This window comes from Hyla sarda, chromosome 1, assembly GCF_029499605.1.
Source record: "Hyla sarda isolate aHylSar1 chromosome 1, aHylSar1.hap1, whole genome shotgun sequence".
Lineage (NCBI taxonomy): Eukaryota > Metazoa > Chordata > Amphibia > Anura > Hylidae > Hyla > Hyla sarda.
The window spans coordinates 372124110-372146161 of NC_079189.1; the positions used below are offsets into that span (position 1 = coordinate 372124110).

Sequence of the window (22052 nt, forward strand, 5' to 3'; positions counted from 1 at the left end):
CGGGGAGCTGCAGGGAGAAAGACGCCGTGAGCGCTCCGGGGAGGAGCGGGGACCCGGAGCGCTAGGCGTAACACTGGTGTTCTATTCCTGGTACTGACCTTTGTCTTCATCCCATACTACTCTCTCATCTTGTCCTTTTGGTATGTAGCATTACTGACAAATCTCCTGAGGACCCCTGGCTTTGTTCCTTTGTTACTGCCACTAATTAGCAGGTATTCTAGGGACTGTCATCTTCCTGCAGAAAAGTCAATACCTCCTTGTGGGGGTTAAAATAATCTATCAGGTTAGACCATACTGATCTGCTGGAATAAGCTTATAGTGCCCAGGGGTGTATCAAGTGTGGTCATAGGGGTAGCAATTGGACTGCACCACTGAATGCTGCTGGGACATCATCAGGAAGAACAGTCAGGAAAGCTCAGAATAGGGAGCGGTATGACAGTAATGTTTTTTTTTATGTTGCTACATATGGGGCAGTGTGGGGATCCTCACTGCCATATGGGGGCAGCACAGTGGAGCCTAACTATTATATGGGGCAGTGTGGGAGCCTAATTACCATATGGGGCAATGTGGGGGGCCTAATTATAATATGGGAGAGTATGAGGGGCCTAACTACTATATGGGGGCAGTATGAGGTACTGCTACTGGGCAGTGTGAGGTCCTAACTACTACATGGGGCATAGAGGGGTTTAACTACTATATGAGAGCATAGAGGGGGCCTTTACTAAAGGAAAAAGGAACAGTGTGGGGGGCCTGATGACTATAAAGGGGGCAGTGTGGGGGGCCAAATACTATATGGGGGCAGAATAAGGGGCCTAACTACTATGGGGGGGTATGAGAGTTTTTAACCTATTATATGGGGCAGTGTGGGGCCTAACTACTATATAGGGTAGTGTGGGGGCCTAATTACTACATGGGGCACAGAGGGGCCTAACTGCTATATGAGAGCACAGAGGGGGCCTTTACTGTATAGGGGCAGTGTGGGAGCTGTGGGAGCCGCCTAACAACTATACAGGGGCAGTGGGGGTGGATAATACTAAATTGAGGCAGTGTAAGTGCTTAATTACTATATGAGGCAGTGTGGCGTAACAACTATATGGGGGCAATGTTAGGGGTTAAACTACTTTATATAGGTGCAGTATAGGGCCTAACTTCTATATAAGGGGCAGTGTGGAGGCCTAACTACTATATGGGGGCAATGTGGGGAGAGGGGGGGATAACTACTACATGGGGGCACATATGTGCCAAACTACTACCATGTTGGGGCACTATTACTATATAGCACAATAGTTTGTATACAGGGGAGGAGGGTACCAGAGCAGGGAGCCTTAAATGTTTGTTTGGCAGATTCTGCAGAGATGAGTTATGGCTCAGGTTAGATGTAGAAGAAAAGGCAAAGTGAACAAAATTAAATGTACTAAAAATTAACTGATGAAAATTAGACATTGCTTTGGCATTTTGAAAAACATAATAATGAAATTAGTCTAGACAAAAATGATGATCCCCTGAACTAAATATTTAGTTGAACAACCTTTATTACCCTGTTGGAAGACCCATGACCTAAGACTAAGACCAAGCTTCCCGACAATGGGCAGCACATTTCGCTCCTGAATGCCTTGATTTTATTGTATTCTGTACAGATTTAAGACATCCTGCCAGATACAGCAAAGCAGCCCCAAAACATAACCGACCCTCATCCATGCATCACAGTAGGTACTGTGTGTGAGTTTCCAGAAAGCGTCAGTTTTGCCTCATCTGTCATGCAGTTAAAAGGAATACTTTATTGCTTCATTCAACAAATAACGAACATAACAGGACACTAAACACTGACACGTTTTGGGTCATCAAAATCCTTAGTCATGGTAATTGCGGCACCAGAGGTTACAATCTGATAAATTACCTGACTTCTTCCAACTGGCCAAAGGCCAAAAAATCAGTTTCTCAGGTAAATGACCGTAGCACATGCATGACACGAACAGCATGTAAAGGACTACACTTTATTATGCAATAATGTTATTTCCACAGCAACTACACCACGTTATTGCTAATCTGTGCAAAATTAAAGAAAGATTAAAAAATGTTAGGTTAGCAATAAACAGTTCAGCCTTCCTGAAACTTTCTCTGTGTTTTTTCCTGTCAGCCTTGAAGCTACTTTCGGACAAGTATACCAACTGACATACACAAGAAATCTGTATTAGGGCTCCCAAACTTTACATTTAGTTAATAGTACCAGCGTCCACTGGCAAAGGGACTATTGGGTCACCTTAGGTAACACTGACATCACTAAAAACGCACACAGTAATGTCATTACACTGGAATAATTCTTACACTTATGTTACATATGATGTCCTGCCACATTCTAATATATTAAACACAGAGAAGCTGCAGTACCACAATTATAAATACAATGATACAACAATACAGAAAAATAAAAGCAGTAATGTCACAATGAGGTCTTTGCACGTAGATAATATATAAACATGTGGGTTAACAGCACATGAGCAATGACCAAACTGATGTAACAGCACGGAAATAATCATTACAGTGATGTCACAATGAAGGAATGATATAAACAGTCATTGTGACTAAAGTCCATCACTCCACAAGGCTAACAGACATAGTAATGTCACAGTACATGGATAATACAGACTGTGAAGTCATAAGAAACTTTCATTGCATATATCAGTGTCACACCACTATGTCACAGAACAAGGGTAAATATAGTGATGCCATTGCTAAATGTTAAGTGCATCATAATACATTGTTAATGCACACAGTGATGGCACAGAACAAAGGATAATCATTGGGGGAGATTTATCAAAACCTGCCCAGAGGAAAAGTTTCCCAGTTGCCCATAGCAACCAATCAGATTGCTTCTTTCATTTTTAACAAGGCCTCTGTAAAATGAAAGACGTGATCTGATTGGTTGTTATGGGCAACTGGGCAACTTTTCCTTTGCACAGGTTTTGATAAATCTCCCCCATAATCACTATTAACAATATTGTAGATCAGGTTGGCAAACAAAACATTTTTTCTTCTTGTTCATCTGAAAAAAAGAAAGTCAAACAGGATGGGGAAAATATTCCCCAAAAAACTGATCAGTCAGGATCATGTTGTTTAACATTGCAAAAAATGATCTGTCCTGGTAAATACAATCAGATTCTGACTGAAACATATAGAAACGATATGAAGGCCAGAATATTTTGCATTCATAAAAACAACACAATCCATGCAGAGTAAATTCCAGAACAATTCATGGAAGAATGTGTTTTGGGTCCCATGGCCCTTATTCGTCACATAACCCTGAGTATGAATAACTCAGAACTTGTCTTTCCATGTGTTTCTCTGTAAGTTGTCCTGGTTTTAAGATACAAGGATTGTGCCACTATATGGTGTTTTATGGATGCAAAATAAAGAAGAAGCCTTTATTTAGTGCTGGCCATTGTTTCTCTTTCCTTTGAAGTGCAGGTTATGAACTATGCTGGGTAAGCTGACTACTGCTGGATCTATATCCGACAATCATGTCAAATGAAGACAGACATTTTTAACCAGGTTAGAAGCCCCACCGAAAGATTTACGTAGACACTAAGCTAGGTGATTTCAGAAAGGTGTTCAGGGTTGAGGCTACTCACAAGTTTGTTTTATAAAGGATGTTACAAAGAGAGCTTTTAAACCAAGTTAGGCTTCTCCTTCTGGAATGGAATGACAGTATATCTGCAGAAACAATTACATTAACGTGGTCTAAGGTGATACAAGGTGCTCAACCCCAAAGGCAGTTGTGCACCTATGTTGGAGTGGAGGACCTGCACTTGTGGACCACAATATGGGTTCACTCCTGTGGTAAATATATAATTATATCTGCAGAAACATTCCCAAGTAAATTATTAGTCTAGGTTCAGACCACAGAATTTCCGCCTGCATTTCCGCTTTGAAATTGCAGGCGGAAATTCCGCTTGCTAAAATGTATAGTGTAGCGAATGGGTTTCCGTTCACAAATTCACACTTCGAAATTTGTGAAGCGGAATTTGTGAACGGAAAATCCGCTTGTAAATTTCCGCCTGAAGAATGGCGGTGCTCTTTCTTCAGGCGGAAATCCGCAGGGAACACATTGCAGTCTATTGATTCAGTCAGCGCTGGCCGCACTCGGAGTCTCCGGGCGGAGATTTTCTGCCCAGAGATTCCGTAGTCTGAACCTAGCCTTAGTGCAAGGCTGGGTTCACACCACGTTTTTCAAATACGGTTACCGTATAAGGTTTTCCACTAAAAAACGTATGGCAAAAACCGTATGCAACCGTATACAACCGTGTGACTCCAAATTAAAACGTATATGGCTTTTCCCCGTATACGGTTCCAAAACGTATGTACGGTTCTATCTGTTTGCATCCGTTTTTGCCAACGGTTTTGCTATTTTGTTGGAATTAGTTTTCCAGCAATTTAATAAAGTTACTATTGTTCTATTGAAATTCCAAAGGATGTGGTAGTGGGATGTCTGGGATGAATTCTAGAAAGATATGCGCATGTGTCAACTCCAAAAACGGATTAGAAAAACCGTGTGCAACCGTCTTCTGAAATTCTGTGTACGGTTCTCATAGACAACAATGTTAAAAGAACCGCATATGGTTCGCATACGGTTTTCCATCCAGAGGCAAAAACGTGGTCGACAGCGTTTTTGCCTATGGTTGAAAAATCTGCAAAACCGTATCCGAGGCAAAACAGATGCAACCGTACACAACATTTGGAATACGGTTTAAAATGCATTCTCTATGCATACAGTTTCGGATATGGTCGTATACGTTTTTTTGCGGAAAACCGTAAATGGTTACCGTATTTGAAAAACGTGGTGTGAACCCAGCCTTAGACTGAGATTCCACTTAGCTTTTTAGGACAAAAAACAATTACCACAGAACGTCATACACAGCGTATAGCCTTTTTTCTCTCAAAAATGTAGTGGCCAGATGTTTGCTGGGAGTCAATATGGAAATATAAAACCGGTGTTTTTCCATACTTTTATAGTGTTTTTAGGCTCAAGGCTTGATTGGGGTATGGCATTGAGGGTATGGCGTTTTGTTTTTTTTCCAGGAAATCTTGGCCTTTCCAAAAAGTGCAAGGTGGAATTGAAATGACCAAGTCCTTAAAAAGTCACTTAAATGAATCAAATGACTTGTAATGAAAAAAAAAATTGGAACAAAAAGAAAATGCTTTCACTACCCTACCTATATATATTTTTTTAATTATCTTTTTTAACTCCACATAAACTGCATTGTCAGAGAGCAAAATGAGGGGGCAGTTTTTTGTGGCATATTTATTAAGTCCAAAAAACGCTACACAAAGCTAAAGTGGAATGGTAGACTAAAAGAAGTTTTCCTTCACATTTTCCTTCATGTTTTCCTTCCTGAAGCTAAATCACTAGTTACCTACATGTTTGCAGAAGTGTAACTTGTAACTTCGGGCCCAATGTCTACCATGTGCCATTTATAATACATTTTTTTCTGGGTCCCCTTGAACACCAGGGCCCCGATGCAACTGATTCCACTGCATCCTATAAAGTTACACCCCTGCATGTTTGTGAGATACTGGTTATGAAGTACTGGTCAGTTACTCTACTCTACCTTCAGGTTGTGTTCACACAGGGTGTTTCATTTGTGGCACTACATCATGGTGCTGGCAACATTTTACTGCTATTTTCTGAAATTACAGTAAAAACTGTGCAAATTTACTATAATTTGCATTATGACTGTGTGATTATACAAATAGTAGTAAAATTTTGCTATTTTTACTGTAATTTCAGAAAAATTGCGGTGGTACCCCGGTACTGCCACGTTTGAACACAGCTTCACATACAGGAGTGTTCCCATATAATAAGCTCAATGACCCATTAATGGACTTTCAGCTCAATCAAAGCTAAAGGAAAAACTGGCATTCTTTTTACATATCTGAAGTTTGCTAAGAAACTGAAGATCTTTCTGGCTTCTTCCTGCAGACCAAATGGAGCATTAAAACCAAGGGCCCTGCATTCTTTTCAGCCTTTTGTCCTGGTACCTACAGTATAGAGTTAACCAGTTGCAGCAATGGTGCCCAGGTTAAGTTAAACCAGGCTTTAGAACACTGGAGAATTCCACATCATTCAGTTTTACAAGAAGAGAATATAAGAAATGTAAAAAAAACAGTCAATGAAAATCACTCCTTTCAGTGCATTATTGTTCAGTGCATCAATTTAGTGTTGCCTCTTAAATTGGTTTTAAGTTTAGCCAACTCTAACTTGTGGAACTATGTAAGTGCCAAAAACAGATTTCTACCCATCCCACCTTCTGCTTCTTCTAAAAGATAGTACTCACCTACTAAAAGACCTGTATGTCCACCAAATATTCCCTGTCTGATGTTGACAGTAAAGGGTTCACTTTTCAAACATCTGTGCAGATAAAATTATCTATCTACTGAACTAATAATGTGACACACAGCTTCTATTTCAGAGATGTATTAAAAAGCTTAACATCAGGTCTAGAGTGAAATATTTTCCCATGGTTTCATCTGCCAGGAAGACTTCAGCCATAATAATAATACCACAATAAAAACGGTTCACAGAACTATGTCCAATCATGAGCAACGATTAATATTAGCTGTGCTACATTGGAAAATACACTACCTTCTGTTGGCTTTCCAATGTATACTAAGGGCCAGCTCTGCCTATAGGCAAAATAGGCAGCTGCCTAGAGTGCCCTCTTGAAAGCCACAAGAAAGTTAGACAGCCAGCATCCGGACCACTAGCTTAACCAGCTCAGCCAGCAGCACCACCATAACTCCCCCCCACCCCCGATGTGTGTCACCACAGTAGTAAGGTAATTATATAGAGAGGGGGTTTGTTACAATGTGTCACCCCAGTAGTAAGGAGATTACATAGGGAGGAGGTTTGTTACACTGTGTCTCCTCAGCAGTAAGGAGGGGCGTGTCAAAAGGCGGGTCAAGGGGAGGAGTCAAGGGGGCATCAAAATTAGCTTTTGCCTAGGGTGTCAAAAATCCTTGTACCAGCCCTGTGTATACTGTCATACATTGTAAATGACAACATATGACTTTGATAAGCCAAAAAATATTGCCTCTCGTACTTACCGTATTTATCGGCGTATAACACGCACTTTTTAGGCTAAAATTTTTAGCCTAAAGTCTGTGTGCGTGTTATACGCCGATACCACCCCAGGAAAGGCAGGGGGAGAGAGGCCGTCACTGACCGCTTCTCTCCCCCTGCCTTCCCTGGGGTCTAGAGCGCTGCTGTCGGCCCTTCTCACCCCCTGGCTACCGGCGCCGCTGCCCGTTCTGTCCCCCTGACCATCGGTGCCGGCGCCCCATTGCCGGCACCGATAGCCAGGGGGAGAGAAGCGGCGCCGACAGCCAGGGGGAGAGAAGGGGCAGCGGCACCCATTGCCGGCGCCGCTGCCCCGTTGCCTCCCCCCATCCCCGGTGGCATAATTACCTGAGTCGGGTCCGCGCTGCTGCAGGCCTCCAGCGTGCGTCCCCGGCGTCGTTGCTATGCGCTGAACGGCGCAGCGCATTACGTCAGTGCGCCGCGCCGTGCATAGCAACGTCGCAGGGGACGCACGCCGGAGGCCTGGAGCAGCGCGGACCCGACTCAGGTAATTATGCCACCGGGGATGGGGGGAGGCAACGGGGCAGCGGCGCCGGCAATCGGTGCTGCTGCCCCTTCTCTCCCCCTGGCTGTCGGCGCCGCTTCTCTCCCCCTGGCTATCGGCGCCGGCACCGACAGTCAGGGAGACAGAACGGGCAGCGGCGCCGATAGCCAGGGGGTGAGAAGGGCCGACAGCAGCGCTCTAGACCCCAGGAAAGGCAGGGGGAGAGAAGCGGGCAGTGACGGCCTCTCTCCCTCTGCCTTTCCTGGGGGTATATCGGGGTATACACGCGCACACACGCACCCTCATTTTACCATGGATATTTGGGTAAAAAACTTTTTTTACCCAAATATCCTTGGTAAAATGAGGGTGCGTGTTATAGGCCGGTGCGTGGTATACCCCGATAAATACGGTACTTTTTAACGATCCTAATGTTTTTATCATAAAAACCAAAAATCTTACTTTCTACAGATGTAGATTGCTTGTTGCAAGAGTTATATATCCATAGAGAATAATGTATAGATAATGACTGTTGAAAATATGGAAGTGATCAATAAATTGAAACACTACACGGATTATAGCTCGAATGACGTATTTGCTGCAGTTGTGTTATAAATTGAACACAATGGCCCTCATTTACTTAGAAAATCGGGTTGTAAGTCTATCTTGCTTTCTTACCCGACTGCTTTTTTCCCCTGGTATTTATTATTATGTCGCATCCTGTTTGTCGCACGTGGGTTTTGTTGGTTTTGGTTTCCAACTCCTCTGAGTTGTCGGGAAAAAATCCACAACAATTCAACAAATTCGGGTTGGAAACCTTTATAAATACGTGGGAAAGCTCAGAAATGTTGGGTTACGCCCCTTTTTCGGGTTTGGGAGAATCCACATCGGGTCCGTCGGGAAAAAATGTTGCACCGTGTCGCAGACTGGCGCACAATGTCTGCGACATGTCGCAGACAAAGATGCGCCAGAAAAACCTGACAAAACAAGTCGGGTTTAGAATAGTAAATGAGGGCCAATATGTATTGTATAGGGATAATTTTGTTACAGATTTTAAACTGAGGCCTAAATAGCTTCAAATTGCAACTTCAAATGATTCATGGGTTTCGTTTAAATCTTTGCTAATATTTAGAGGGTAAAGGGTTATCCCAGCTATTGCTTTTACTAATATTAATAAGGATTAGTCCCTGAACCACTGTAGTTTGGGCTGACCAACCTGGGCACCATATTTCTGTTGTTTCACTATTTTGTGTTATTTGGTTTATTTACGTTCACAAGCACAACCTTTCACATACCAGATGTACTATTTTTTTTAGGATTACAGATCAGAGGATCAGGGCTTGATACTGTATTGACGTAATATGTGTTTGGACATTGAATCTGTGTTTGTGTTTTTTTTTCCCCCATTAATCTTACTATTCCAATAGTTGGCCGTACTAAGGGTTTTTTCTTATTTTGTATATGGAAAAAGTATATTAACCCCTTAAGGACCAGGGGTTTTTCCGTTTTTGCATTTTCGTTTTTTGCTCCTTGCCTTTAAAAAATCATAACTCTTTCAATTTTGCACCTAAAGATCCATATTATGGCTTATTTTTTGCGCCACCAATTCTACTTTGTAATGACCTCAGTCATTTTGCCCAAAAATCTATGGTGAAACGGAAAAAAAAATCATTGTGAGACAAAATTGAAACAAAAACGCCATTTTGTAAATTTTGGGGGCTTCCGTTTCTACGTAGTACATTTTTCGGTAAAAATGAAACCTGATATTTATTCTGTAGGTCCATACGATTAAAATGATACCCTACTTATATAGGTTTGATTTTGTCGTACTTCTGGAAAAAATCATAACTTCATGCAGGAAAATTTATACGTTTAAAATTGTCATCTTGTGACCCCTATAACTTTTTTATTTTTCCGTGTATGGGGCGGTATGGGGCTCATTTTTTGCACTGTGATCTGAAGTTTTTAGCGGTACCATTTTTGCATTGATAGGACTTATTGATCGCTTTTTATTCATTTTTTCATGATATAAAAAGTGACCAAAAATGCACTATTTTGGACTTTGGAATTTTTTTGCGCCATTGACCGTGCGGTTTAATTAACGTTATATTTTTAGCATTCGGACATTTCCACATGCGGTGATACCATTTATGTTTATTTTTATCTTTATTTACACTGTGTTTTTTTTTTATGGGAAAAGGGGGGTCATTCAAACTTTTAATAGGGGAGGAGTTAAATGATCTTTATTCACTTTTTTTTTCACTTTTTTTTGCAGTGTTCCAGCTCCCATAGGGACCTATAACACTGCACACACTGATCTTTATCATTGATCACTGGTTTCTCATAAGAAACCAGTGATCGATGATTCTGCCGCTTGACTGCTCATGCCTGGATCTCAGGCACTGAGCAGTCATTCGGCGATCGGACAGCGAGGAGGCAGGTAGGGGCCCTCCCGCTGTCCTGTAAGCTGTTCGGGATGCCGCGAACAGCCCACTGAGCTAGCCGGCATGCTTTCGGTTTCACTTTATACGCGGCGTTCAACTTTGAACGCCGCGTCTCTATGGTTAATAGTGCGCGGCACAGCGATCAATGCCGCGCGCTATTAGCCACGGGTCCCGTGGCCCCGCGTTATAGATTGGGAGTGTACGTCAGTGTCGTCATGTGTCCTTATAGATTGGGAGTGTACGTCAGTGTCGTCATGTGTCCTACGTCAGTACGTCATGTGTCCTTAACCCCTTAAGGACGCAGGACATAAATGTACGTCCTGGTGCGGTGGTACTTAACGCACCAGGACGTACATTTACGTCCTAAGCATAACCGCGGGCATCGGAGCGATGCCCGTGTCATGCGCGGCTGATCCCGGCTGCTGATCGCAGCCAGGGACCTGCCGGCAATGGCCGACGCCCGCGATCTCGCGGGCGTCCGCCATTAACCCCTCAGGTGCCGGGATCAATACAGATCCCGGCATCTGCGGCAGTGCGCGATTTGAATGAATGATCGGATCGCCCGCAGCGCTGCTGCGGGGATCCGATCATTCATAACGCCGCAAGGAGGTCCCCTCTCCTTCCTCCGTGCGGCTCCCGTCGTCTCCTGCTCTGGTCTGTGATCGAGCAGACCAGAGCAGAAGATCACCGAAAACACTGATCTGTTCTATGTCCTATACATAGAACAGATCAGTATTAGCAATCATGGTATTGCTATGAATAGTCCCCTATGGGGACTATTCAAGTGTAAAAAAAAATGTAAAAAAATGTAAAAGTAAAAGTAAAAAAAAAGTGAAAAATCCCCTCCCCCAATAAAAAAGTAAAACGTCTGTTTTTTCCTATTTTACCCCCAAAAAGCGTAAAATTTTTTTTATAGACATATTTGGTATCGCCGCGTGCGTAAATGTCCGAACTATTAAAATAAAATGTTAATGATCCCGTACGGTTAACGGCGTGAACGAAAAAAAAAAAAAGTCCAAAATTCCTACTTTTTTAATACATTTTATTAAAAAAAAATTATAAAAAATGTATTAAAAGTTTTTTATATGCAAATGTGGTATCAAAAAAAAGTACAGATCATGGCGCAAAAAATGAGCCCCCATACCTCCGCTTATACGGAAAAATAAAAAAGTTATAGGTCATCAAAATAAAGGGATTATAAACGTACTAATTTGGTTAAAAAGTTTGTGATTTTTTTTAAGCGCAACAATAATATAAAAGTATGTAATAATGGGTATCATTTTAATCGTATTGACCCTCAGAATAAAGAACACACGTCATTTTTACCATAAATTGTACGGCGTGAAAACGAAACCTTCCAAAATTAGCAAAATTGCGTTTTTCGTTTTAATTTCCCCACAAAAATAGTGTTTTTTGGTTGCGCCATACATTTTATGATATAATGAGTTATGTCATTACAAAGGACAACTGGTCGCGCAAAAAACAAGCCCTCATACTAGTCTGTGGATGAAAATATAAAAGAGTTATGATTTTTAGAAGGCGAGGAGGAAAAAATGAAAACGTAAAAATTAAATTGTCTGCGTCCTTAAGGCCAAAATGGGCTGAGTCCTTAAGGGGTTAAGGGGTTAAAGGGGTATTCCAGGAAAAAACTATTTTTTATATATATCAACTGGCTTGAGAAAGTTAAACAGATTTGTAAATGACTTCTATTAAAAAAACGTAATCCTTTCAGTACTTATAAGCTTTTGAAGTTAAGGTTGTACTTCTGCCTAAGTGCTCTATGATGACACGTGTCTCGGGAACAGCCCAGTTTAGCAGAGGTTTGCTATGGGGATTTGCTTCTAAACTGGTCGGTTCCCGAGATACGTGTCATCAGAGAGCACTTAGACAGAAAAGAACAACCTTAACTTCAGAAGCTCATAAGTACTGAAAGGATTAGGATTTTTTATTAGAAATAATTTACAAATCTGTTTAACTTTCTGGAGCCAGTTGATATATATAAAAAAGTTTTTTCCTGGATAACCCCTTTAAGTATAGATCAAACAGATACGTTTGTAATTTCCAGCTCACCAGCTAAATGCTTGCTATGCACATCCAAGAAAAGGCAAAGATGATTCAGTGCTCGAAGTAAAACTCTGAAGGCTTTTATTCATTTTGTTTAAAAGTTACAAGACTGCACACCTCCGTGTTCTCTACTGTCTCACGCATTCAGTGCATGCACACTCATCATAGACGTGATCAAACGCAGGAGACAGCTATTGATTTAGTGTGCATTTCCTGTGGGGACAACACAGCACAGGAAACAGCAATGAGCATTAGGAAACATGAGCCATTGGAAGAGCAGCTGCACTGGATCTGGGCAGGTAAGTATGTTTTTTTTTTTTTTTTTTATAGAACCCACAGTCAAATATATGTTAATGGATTATAATTAACTGAATCAAGATAATGCAACAGATGTTTACCTGAGCTTCTATATGTCAGTGTTTCTCAAACTGTGACGTGAGGCTCACTGGTAACATCCACCAGCTGTTGGTGAAGCACAGCTCAGAAAGGGAATTTTAAGGTTATCATATAAAGACCATGTACCAGTCTTTGGCTTTGCAATTTTCTGTTCTTCCTACTGAGGCCCAAGTAGAAAAAAATTTAACCTTTGCTATACTTTATAAAAGAAAATTATAATAATAAAAAAAACTATAGTTAGCTATAACAAGTACACTAAAAACAAGGCCCTGTTGCACCATTTAACAATTATATAGATAAGTTTTCATGAGTTTTTATGCCCTTTTAATGCCAATAAAGGAAAACAAATGGTTCAGTTTCCATCAGTTTCCATTCCCATTGTTTAATTTTTTTCCCCACTAAAGCAAATGGTAATTGATCCAATTGATTTCATGTTTTTTCATTCAAACTGTTAACTGCTGATCTTAGTAATAGATAATGGATAAACTGTTTTAGAGCTTTTATAGGGTCTAAAGTTACAGCATTAAAAGAAAAAAAAGTTCACTTCTGTTATGTACAGAAAGGTTTTCCTTATGTGCAAAAATTAAAAATCAAGCTTACAAAAAGATCAGTAGACTAAAAGTTTAACACCTTCTCTCCCACTTCACTGCCACTTACTGTATAGCATATTATTATACAGCATGAAATCTTAAAGGGGTACTCCGGTGGAAAACTTTTTTCTTTTTTTATCAACTGGTGCCAGAAAGTTAAACAGATTTGTAAATTACTTCTATTAAAAAATCTTAATCCTTCCAGTACTTATTAGCTGCTGAATACTACAGAGAAAATGTTTTTCTTTTTGGAAAATAGAGCCCTCTGCTGACATCACGAGCACAGTGCTCTCTGCTGACATATCTGTCCATTTTAGGAATTGACCACAGCAGCGTATGTGTGCTATGGGGATTTTCTCCTCCTACTCTGGACAGTTCCTAAAATGGACAGATATGTCAGCAGAGAGCACTGTGCTCGTGTTGTCAGCAGAGAGCACTGTGTTCCAAAAAGAAAATAATTTCCTCTGTAGTATTCAGCAGCTAATATGTACTGGAAGGATTAAGATTTTTACAAGTAATTTACAAATCTGTTTAACTTTCTGGCACCAGTTGATTTAAAACAAAAAAGTTTTCCGCCGGAGTACCCCTTTAATCTCCACACCAAACTACCAACATTACAGTGAATAACCGACTGGTACTTTCTGCCATCTTGTAATGTGGAGTTACCCGGCTTTGAACATTTGTATTTTCTGACAGGCCACACTTTGTTTATACACACATTTAACAGGGACAGTACACATTTATCCGTAATGGAAAGCTTGGACTTTTTGGAGCTGTTTTAAAGGAATCATTTGTATCCTATTTAAAGTCTAGCTTCCTGTTTATGAAATGTGATCCTGTTGGATGGGCTTTTTTCTTCGTATACTTATGCTATGCTATTATTCTATATGCAATTACTGTAACCAATTCATGTCCTGAAGAATGAAAGGAAGCAGCTTACTCTTATCATCCTTATTTAGAAGGCAATGTTTGCTTTTTCTGCTTGCTACACTCTTATTATTGGTGTAAACAACTATTTCTACCTGGAGCTGAAAATTTGGGAGACGAAAATTATGTAAAATAGTGCAGATGGAGGGGTTGAACTTAACAAGTACAGAAAACACAGGGTTAATTGCTAAATGCTTATTGCTCAATGTATTAAACTAGTCCTGTTGAGGATTTAAAAATATACAGTAGCGTTTCCCAACCAGGGTGCCTGCAGCTGTTGCAAAACTACAACTCCCAGCATGCCCGGACAGCCGAAGGCTGTCCGGGCATGCTGGGAGTTGTAGTTTTGCAACAGCTGGAGGCACCCTGGTTGGGAAACATTGATATACAGTTATGTTCATAGCTTAAAAACCTAATATCTCTTCAGTACTTTGCATGTACAGTAAGAGTTACATTGTCATAGAAGAGTAACTGCATATGAAGGATTCTGTAGCGTTCTTGTGACACAAGGGGAATGTATATACACATGTGGTATACCATTGGCATATAGATAAATGGATATTATGGATTACATACAACTTTAAGTCTGCCTTATATGAAGTGCGATCAGCAACTCGTGCTGGTGCCCATACAGCACTGATCTGGGTGGGGCTGATGTCCACACAAAACTATACAAGAACAAGAACTCCCCTATATACTCTGCGCCCCAATACCTGCGGCTACAGCTGCATCACTATCCTAGCACTACATCTCCTGGATCTGAGACCTGAGTGCACGGAACTCACCAGCCTGGATTTGGTGCGCTGCAGGAATTCCTCCATAGTTAACGGCAGAATAGTCCCTGGGGTCCCCGTCCGGTGGGCACTGGAGATGCCCACACCTGATGCTGGTACTCTCCCAGCTGTGGAAGCTCCCCCAAAGCGCCCCGATAAGGAGTCAGTGAGAGCTGAGCAGATGGAGCTCCCCTACCGCTCTCCCTGGGAGAAAGCAGCTGTCGGGAGCGCGCACGGAACCTCTCCAAGGTGCTGAAATGTGACACCGAGCAGTGCAGGCGCACAGCTGTAACCCCTTCACTACCGGCAGCCTGGTGGGGGTTCAGACGGGGGCTGGACAGCAGAAAGGACGTTATAAAGAGCCTGCTATACCCTAGAAGACAGAATGACCAAATAATATCAGTACACCTGGGGGTGCATAGAAACTATGTATCATTGTATAAAGTTGCTTCTTTCTCCCAAATGTCTCATAAGGTTAAGGCTGCGTTCACATGACGATTTCTCCATCCGACTTGAGTAAACGATTTTATAACTTAAAATCGTATGAAATCGTATATAAAGTCGGATCCATTGACCTCCATTAAAAAATCGGATCCATTACACACATCCGATTTGATCCGCATCCAATTTCACACGATTTTTGTTCGGGTCTGAAATGGGGTTTGACCACGATTTCAGACCTCGACAAAAATCGTGTGAAATCGGATGCGGATCAAATCGGATGTGTGTAATGGATCCGATTTTTTTATGGAGGTCAATGGATCTGACTTTATATACGATTTCATACGATTTTAAGTTATAAAAATCGTGTACTCAAGTCGGATGGAGAAATCGTCATGTGAACGCAGCCTAAGTTTCCACTTGTTTTTTTTTTCTGGTAGTTTTTAGAATACTTACACTGCAGTTTTTGAGTCAATGTCAGAAGTGGATCCATAAGGGAGGAGAAGTGTAAGTCCTTCCTTTATATGTCCTATTCCTTATAAATCCACTTCTGGCTTTGGCTCAAAAACTGCCGTGGCATTTTTCCAAAAACTGCCAGAAAAAAAACCAAGTGGAAACTTAGCCTGACTATAGAATTGGATGCACCCTATGATGCTTTTTCACATAATTATGATGATGTCATTTTACCTGGAAGCACTTAGTCAATGATTAATCAGGTGATGTAAAGAGAAACACGTGTTCCAGAGAATGGCACAATTAAAAGTGCGTTAGCTACATGGCTAGTGTGCAAGGATCACATGCTTAGGTTGACAGGTTGCATATTTGACATGCAATAGTCCGCGGCCTCCATGTGATGAAAATCAGTGCAATAACATTCTCCACCCTTCATCTCAAAGCAATAGATGACTTGTTACTAGCGGGGGGGGGGGGGAGAATCTGCAGCAACTATGCAAGAAACTTTGCACGGATGTTGCTCCGGATTTTTATTACAGTAGATTTTTCTGTGAAAACGATGTGGGCTTTGCTGTGGATTTGGGGCAGATTTAGCATTTTTCCATTTATTTCAAAAGGGAAAATCTTTGACAAATCCACAATATAAATGAACTCGTGCTGCAGATTTTTGAAACTGAACAGTCAGGAAAAAATCAGTTGAGTGTAAGGCTGCATTCACACCACGTTTTTGCAATACAGTTCCTGTATCAGGTTTTTGATGAAAAACGGATTCCTCAAAACCAGACTAAACTGTATCAAAACATGTACGGTTAAAAACCGTATGTGGTTTGAAAAATGGTGTCTGGTTGCATCTGTTTTTTTTTTGTTTAGTTTTTTTTAATATACATTTTTAACTTTTCACTCCATTATGAATAAAGTTTCACTTGTTTGATTGAAATTCCAAGAAAAAAAAAGTGCAAAGTCAAAAACCGGATGGTGCAAACCGGATGGAACCGTACGCACATACAGTTCTGTACAGTTCCCATTGACTCCCATGTTAAAAAAAACTTAGACGGTTTAATGCGGTTTTTCACTTGGACCAAAAACCGTGGTACGGGAAAAAAATTGACAAAACTGTACAAGACGCAAAACGGATGCAACCGGATGCATCGTTTGGCATACGGTTTTTAATGGAGAGTCAATGCAAATGGTTTTCAAGACGGTTCCGTACAGTTTTCACATTGAAAACGTATACGGGAACTGTATTGCAAAAACGTGGTGTGAATGCACCCTAATGGTCTGTTCAGTACAGTATTCTGCGCAGATTTGATGTGCAGGATTTTCTGCTGCAGATTTCAATGTAAACGTAATGACTGAGCACAGCTTCAAATCCTGCGCATGAAATCTGCGCAGAATACTGTACGTGTGAATAGACCCTAAATGAGATTTCAAAAATGATATCTGCTCTGTGTGTACTGATTCCGTGTGAATGGTCCCAAACAATAGTTTTTAACCAAAGTTGTGATAAAATATCATGTGCTTATTGTTTAGAAGAATTATCACACTCGTATCTTAATCCATGAATACAGACATATATTAACCTCTTAAGGACGCAGGGCGTACCTGTACGCCCTGCACCCGGTCCCGTTATTTAAAATAGGGTCACGCCGTGACCCCGCATCAGACCGAGTCAGTCCCGGCGGCTTATGATAGCCGGGACCCTGGGCTAATAGCGTGCAGCACCGATCATTGTGTAGGGTATCATTTTAATCGTATGCACCTACAGAATAATGATAAGGTGTCATTTTTACCGAAAAATACACTGCGTAGAAACGGAAGCCCCCAAAATTTACAAAATTGCATTTTTTTCTTCAATTTTGTCGCACAATTAATTTTTTTCCCGTTTCGCCGTGGATTTTTTGGTAAAATGACTAATGTCACTGCAAAGTAGAATTGGTGACGCAAAAAATAAGCCATCATATAGAATTTTAGGTGCAAAATTTAAAGCGTTATGATTTTTAGAAGGTGATGAGGAAAAAATGAAAATGCAAAAATGGAAAAATGCTGAGTCCTTAAAGGAGAACTCCAGACCATAAAAATTGTCCTCCATAGTGCCGGCAGTAAAAAAAATAAAGATGTACATACCTTCCTCCGCTCCCCCGGCGCCTCCGGTAACCGGCTCCGGTCTCCGCCGCAATCCACTTCCTGGATGCCGGTGGTCGGATGAATCAGCCAATCACCAGCCGCAGCGCAGTCAGACTCGGCCGGCTGAGTGGCAGTGTGATGTTTTCGGCCCCGTCCGCAGGTGCCGGTGTAGTGAAGAATTTTGTGTCCTGAAGCGTTTTCACACTGCCGCTCAGCCTATCGCCGGCCGAGTCGGACTGCGCTGTGGCTGGTGATTGGCTGCTTCATCCGACCACCGGCAACCAGGAAGTGGTTACGGCGGAGACCGGAGACGGTTACCGGAGGCCCTGGGGGAGCGGAGGAAGGTAGGTACATCTTAATTTTTTTACTGCCGGCAGTATGGGGGACAATTTTCATGGTCTGGAGTTCTCCTTTAAGGGGTTAAAAACACAGCATTACCTCAACATGTAGTAACAACTATAGCTAAACTGGCAACAACAAATTGCTGTATGTATGGAATGTCCCACATATGTGCAGTGTTTTCCAACCAGGGTGCCTCCAGCTGTTGCAAAACTACAACTCCCAGCATGCCTGGACAGCCGAAGGCTGTCCAGGCATGCTGGGAGTTGTAGTTTTGCAACAGCTGGAGGCACCCTGGTTGGAAAACACTGCACATGTGCATGGGAACACAACAGAAATAACGTTTTATGCGCAATCCATCGGTCTGTGCAGCTAAAGGCAGTTTATTTTACTATGGCACTTGATTATTGCAGTATGAATATTCCTCACACACATACACGGCCTGTAATGTGTTGCTGTTAGTTATGGTTTCTCCAGCAGTATATATGCAGCTTTGGTTCAGTCCAGTGATCTAAGCACTGCTGTGAATGAGGTAATGTTACTGCGTTTCCTGCTTTCTTCCAAGATGTTACGCCACATCTCAAGACGTTGGAAGCGCGCCAAGCGCGCCCCCGCAAGAAGCCAGAGCCGGCAGACGAGCCAATCAGTGAGGAGGACAGAGCGTCACCGGGGGATCAGCACTGCAATAGTGGACAGCGCCCAAAGGGGTGGAGGCTGGAGCGGCGCCCACATTTACTCTTTCCACCCCGTGCACCACCCTGGACGTCAGGACAACGCGCTCATTGCAGTCATGTCTGTTCCCTTCACTTCATCCAAATGTAAACAACACGTGTGAAACGATAAGACACTAAGCAGATACATTATAATATCATTAATTTATATGTCATCATAACAGCATGTACAAGCGATTTGGATAAGGTAAGGTGATGTACACAGTATATGGTTCACACTACGTTTTGTCCCATAAGGGAGCGCATACGGCAGGGGGGAGCTAAAAACTTGCGCTTCCATATGCCTGCGTATGCGCTCCCATATGTAATTCATTTCAATGTGCCGACCTGAGTGAAACGTTCGGTCCGGTCAGTTCATTTTTGCACCGTATGCGCTTTTACAACCGGACCTAAAACCGTGGTCGACCACGGTTTTAGGTGCGGGGGAAAAGCGTATACAGGGCAAAAATTAGCCGACCGGACCGAACGTTTCACTCCCATCAGCACATTGAAATGAATTACATACGGGAGCGCATACGCAGGCATATGGGAGCGCAAGTTTTTAGCTCCCCCCTGCCGTATGCGCTCCCGTATGGGGAAAAACGTAATGGGAACCCAGCCTTAACCGTATGCGTTTTAAACTGTATACTGTTTTTAAAAGTACATACGGTTCCGTCCGTTTTTATTTAAAAAAAACTAATTTTAGAAAATGTTGTCCATTTTTAATGGGAGGGGTGTTGGGTGGGGACTTTAGGATGCAAATGCGCATGTGCAAAGTTAAAACCGTATACTGTTTCCCGTGTGGAACCGTATACATGTGCGTTTTCCATTGACGTCCATGTTAAAAAAAAAAACGTATGCAGTTGCAGTACAGTTTTTAAACCGGAAACAAAAACGTGATCAACCACAGTTTTGACTCCGGTTTAAAAACCGTACTGCAACTGTATACGTTTTTTTTTTAACATCGACGTCAATGGAAATGCACATATACACAGTTCCATACGGGAAACCGTATACGTTTTTTTTACTTTGCACATGCGCATATGCATCTTAAGGTCCCCACCCAACACCCCTCCCATTAAAAATGGACAAAACTTATCAAAAACGTATGTTTTTTTTTTTTTTTTTTTTTTATAAAAACGGACGGAACTGTATGCACTTTTATAAACAGTATACAGTTTAAAAATGCATACGGTTTGCTTTTTCCCATACTGTTCCATCAGTTTAGTTTTTTTGCCATACGGTTTTCTTTAGAAAAAGGGATTGAAAACAGTATGGCAAAAACGTGATGTGAACCCAGCCTAACTTATAGGAGGAGGGGGGTTCATGGGCGATTGCCACCCCCGGGCCACTATCTCCAAAAGGGCCCCCTGAACACATATAGAACCACAGGCACATTACTGTATTTTGCTGCAGTTTTCACAAAATCGTGGCGTAATAGTCGGGAATTTGCGCAAATTGTGTCAGACTACAGTAATTTGCGAGTGAATCAAAAGGTGCCAGGCCTTAGAAATACCAAAAATGAAAAGCAAAGGTGCTCCTTATGGAGTATCGCCTGCACCAAGAATACCGGGGAGGGTAAATCGCTGCTTACCAATATGGGTGGTGTACCGACATACACAACAATGGTATACGTGTGTAAAGACTGTATGCCCGTCTGCAGCCTTCCTGGATTATTGTCGCAAAGTAGAGTAGGAGGTCGTAAGTACAGGAATCACGACGCTGACCAGGCAAGGATCCACAAGTAGGAAAGTATCCACCAACAGGTTTATTAACATCAATGCAACGTGTTGTGCAGCGAAACACGTTGCATTGATATTAAAGGAAAACTGTCAGATATTTTCTCCCGCACTATCCACAGGTACTAATGGATAGTGCGGGAGACTCTGATTAAAACGAGCCCTACCTTGCCCAGATCCGCCTTGCCATTCGCCCGCAATTGTAGTTTTATTCTGTGTGTATATCTTGCTGTAATTGGCATGGGCGGGGCTTCTGCAGGTTAACTGGCACTGACGTCAGCGCCGCTTATGAATATTCATCCCCCCTCCCTCCAGTTCTCCCTCTCTTCGCAGCTCCTAAGTGGAGGGAGGGGGGGATGAATATTCATAAGCGGCGCTGACGTCAGTGCCAGTTAACCTGCAGAAGCCCCGCCCATGCCAGTTACAGCGAAATATACACATAGAATAAAACTACAATTACGGGCAAACAGTCGGGCGGATCTGGGTAAGGTAGGGCTCGCTGGAATCAGCATCTCCTGCATTATCCATCAGTACCTGTGGATAGTGCGGGAGAAAATATCTGACAGTTTTCCTTTAAATAAACCTGTTGGTGGATACTTTCCTGCTTGCGGATCCTTGCTGGTCAGCGCCGTGATTCTTGTACTTATGAAGTCCTACTCTACCTAAAAACAACACAGACACTCACCCTGTATGGAAAAGGACCTTCCTTTTGATGATGTCATTGCAGGTCCTTCAGTGTACAGTGCAAGAAAGAGGAGGCGAAGGATAGGGAAAAGCATAGGGGGAGAGGGCTGTGAGGAAGGTGGGAGACCAGTTAATATGATGGGGGGCATAGGAACAGTATATAGGGGTATAGGAAGTAGTATATGGGGGGCATAGGAACAGTAAATAGGGAGTATATGTAGCTGTATATAATGTGAGATCCCCTGGGTATGCTGTAAGCATGGTAATGGGGCAGCAGCTAGCACAGCATTAGCAGATCATCAGGATGGTAGTATAAAGGATGGGGGTTGTGTTATCATAGAGTTTGGTGTAGACTAAGTGAGGGGCCACAGAAGTCTTAGTATAGTCTGCATTCATCAGTCATCATACTTGCTGGGAGCAGATGGAGAAGAGAACATCAACAATTGGAGAAGATGCCCCCTGTGGTCACTGGATGCAATAGTCCTGTGTTCTGTCGCTTGGGAGATGAATCTGCGAGTAGTGCTGGGTTGGAGAAGAGAGGCTTGGTGGCTCCAGGGCATTGCTGATCCCTGGCCACGCCACTCTCTAACTGTTGGCAACTGTGGATAAAAGTCGTTTGTACAGCATACAATACACGGAGTGCCAAAACAATGATATGGCTGCAGTATACCAGTGATCGGATTGTGCTGTGCTGACAGGTCATTGACCTATCTTTCTGTGACAGTTGTGCTTTAAACAAAAAGTATTCACTA

At 42.2% G+C, this 22052-nt stretch overlaps 1 protein-coding gene across 5 annotated transcripts in view; it reads right to left on the reverse strand.

Moving 5' to 3' along the window:
- The window catches only part of PRUNE2 (prune homolog 2 with BCH domain), a 315426-nt gene extending 296395 nt beyond the window's left edge, over window positions 1-19031 (reverse strand). For 2 of the 5 annotated variants that reach the window (XM_056523470.1, XM_056523460.1), the window contains exons 1-2: window positions 18599-19031; window positions 14823-15183 (exon numbers count right to left, since the gene is read on the reverse strand). In XM_056523470.1, coding sequence (XP_056379445.1) covers window positions 14823-14858 — 36 coding nt within the window. In that variant the 5' untranslated portion in view covers window positions 14859-15183; window positions 18599-19031. The remainder of the gene's footprint in view (window positions 1-14822; window positions 15184-18598) is intronic. The other 3 variants (XM_056523444.1, XM_056523436.1, XM_056523453.1) reach the window with 2 other exon arrangements.
- Between the last annotated feature and the right edge of the window lie 3021 nt (window positions 19032-22052).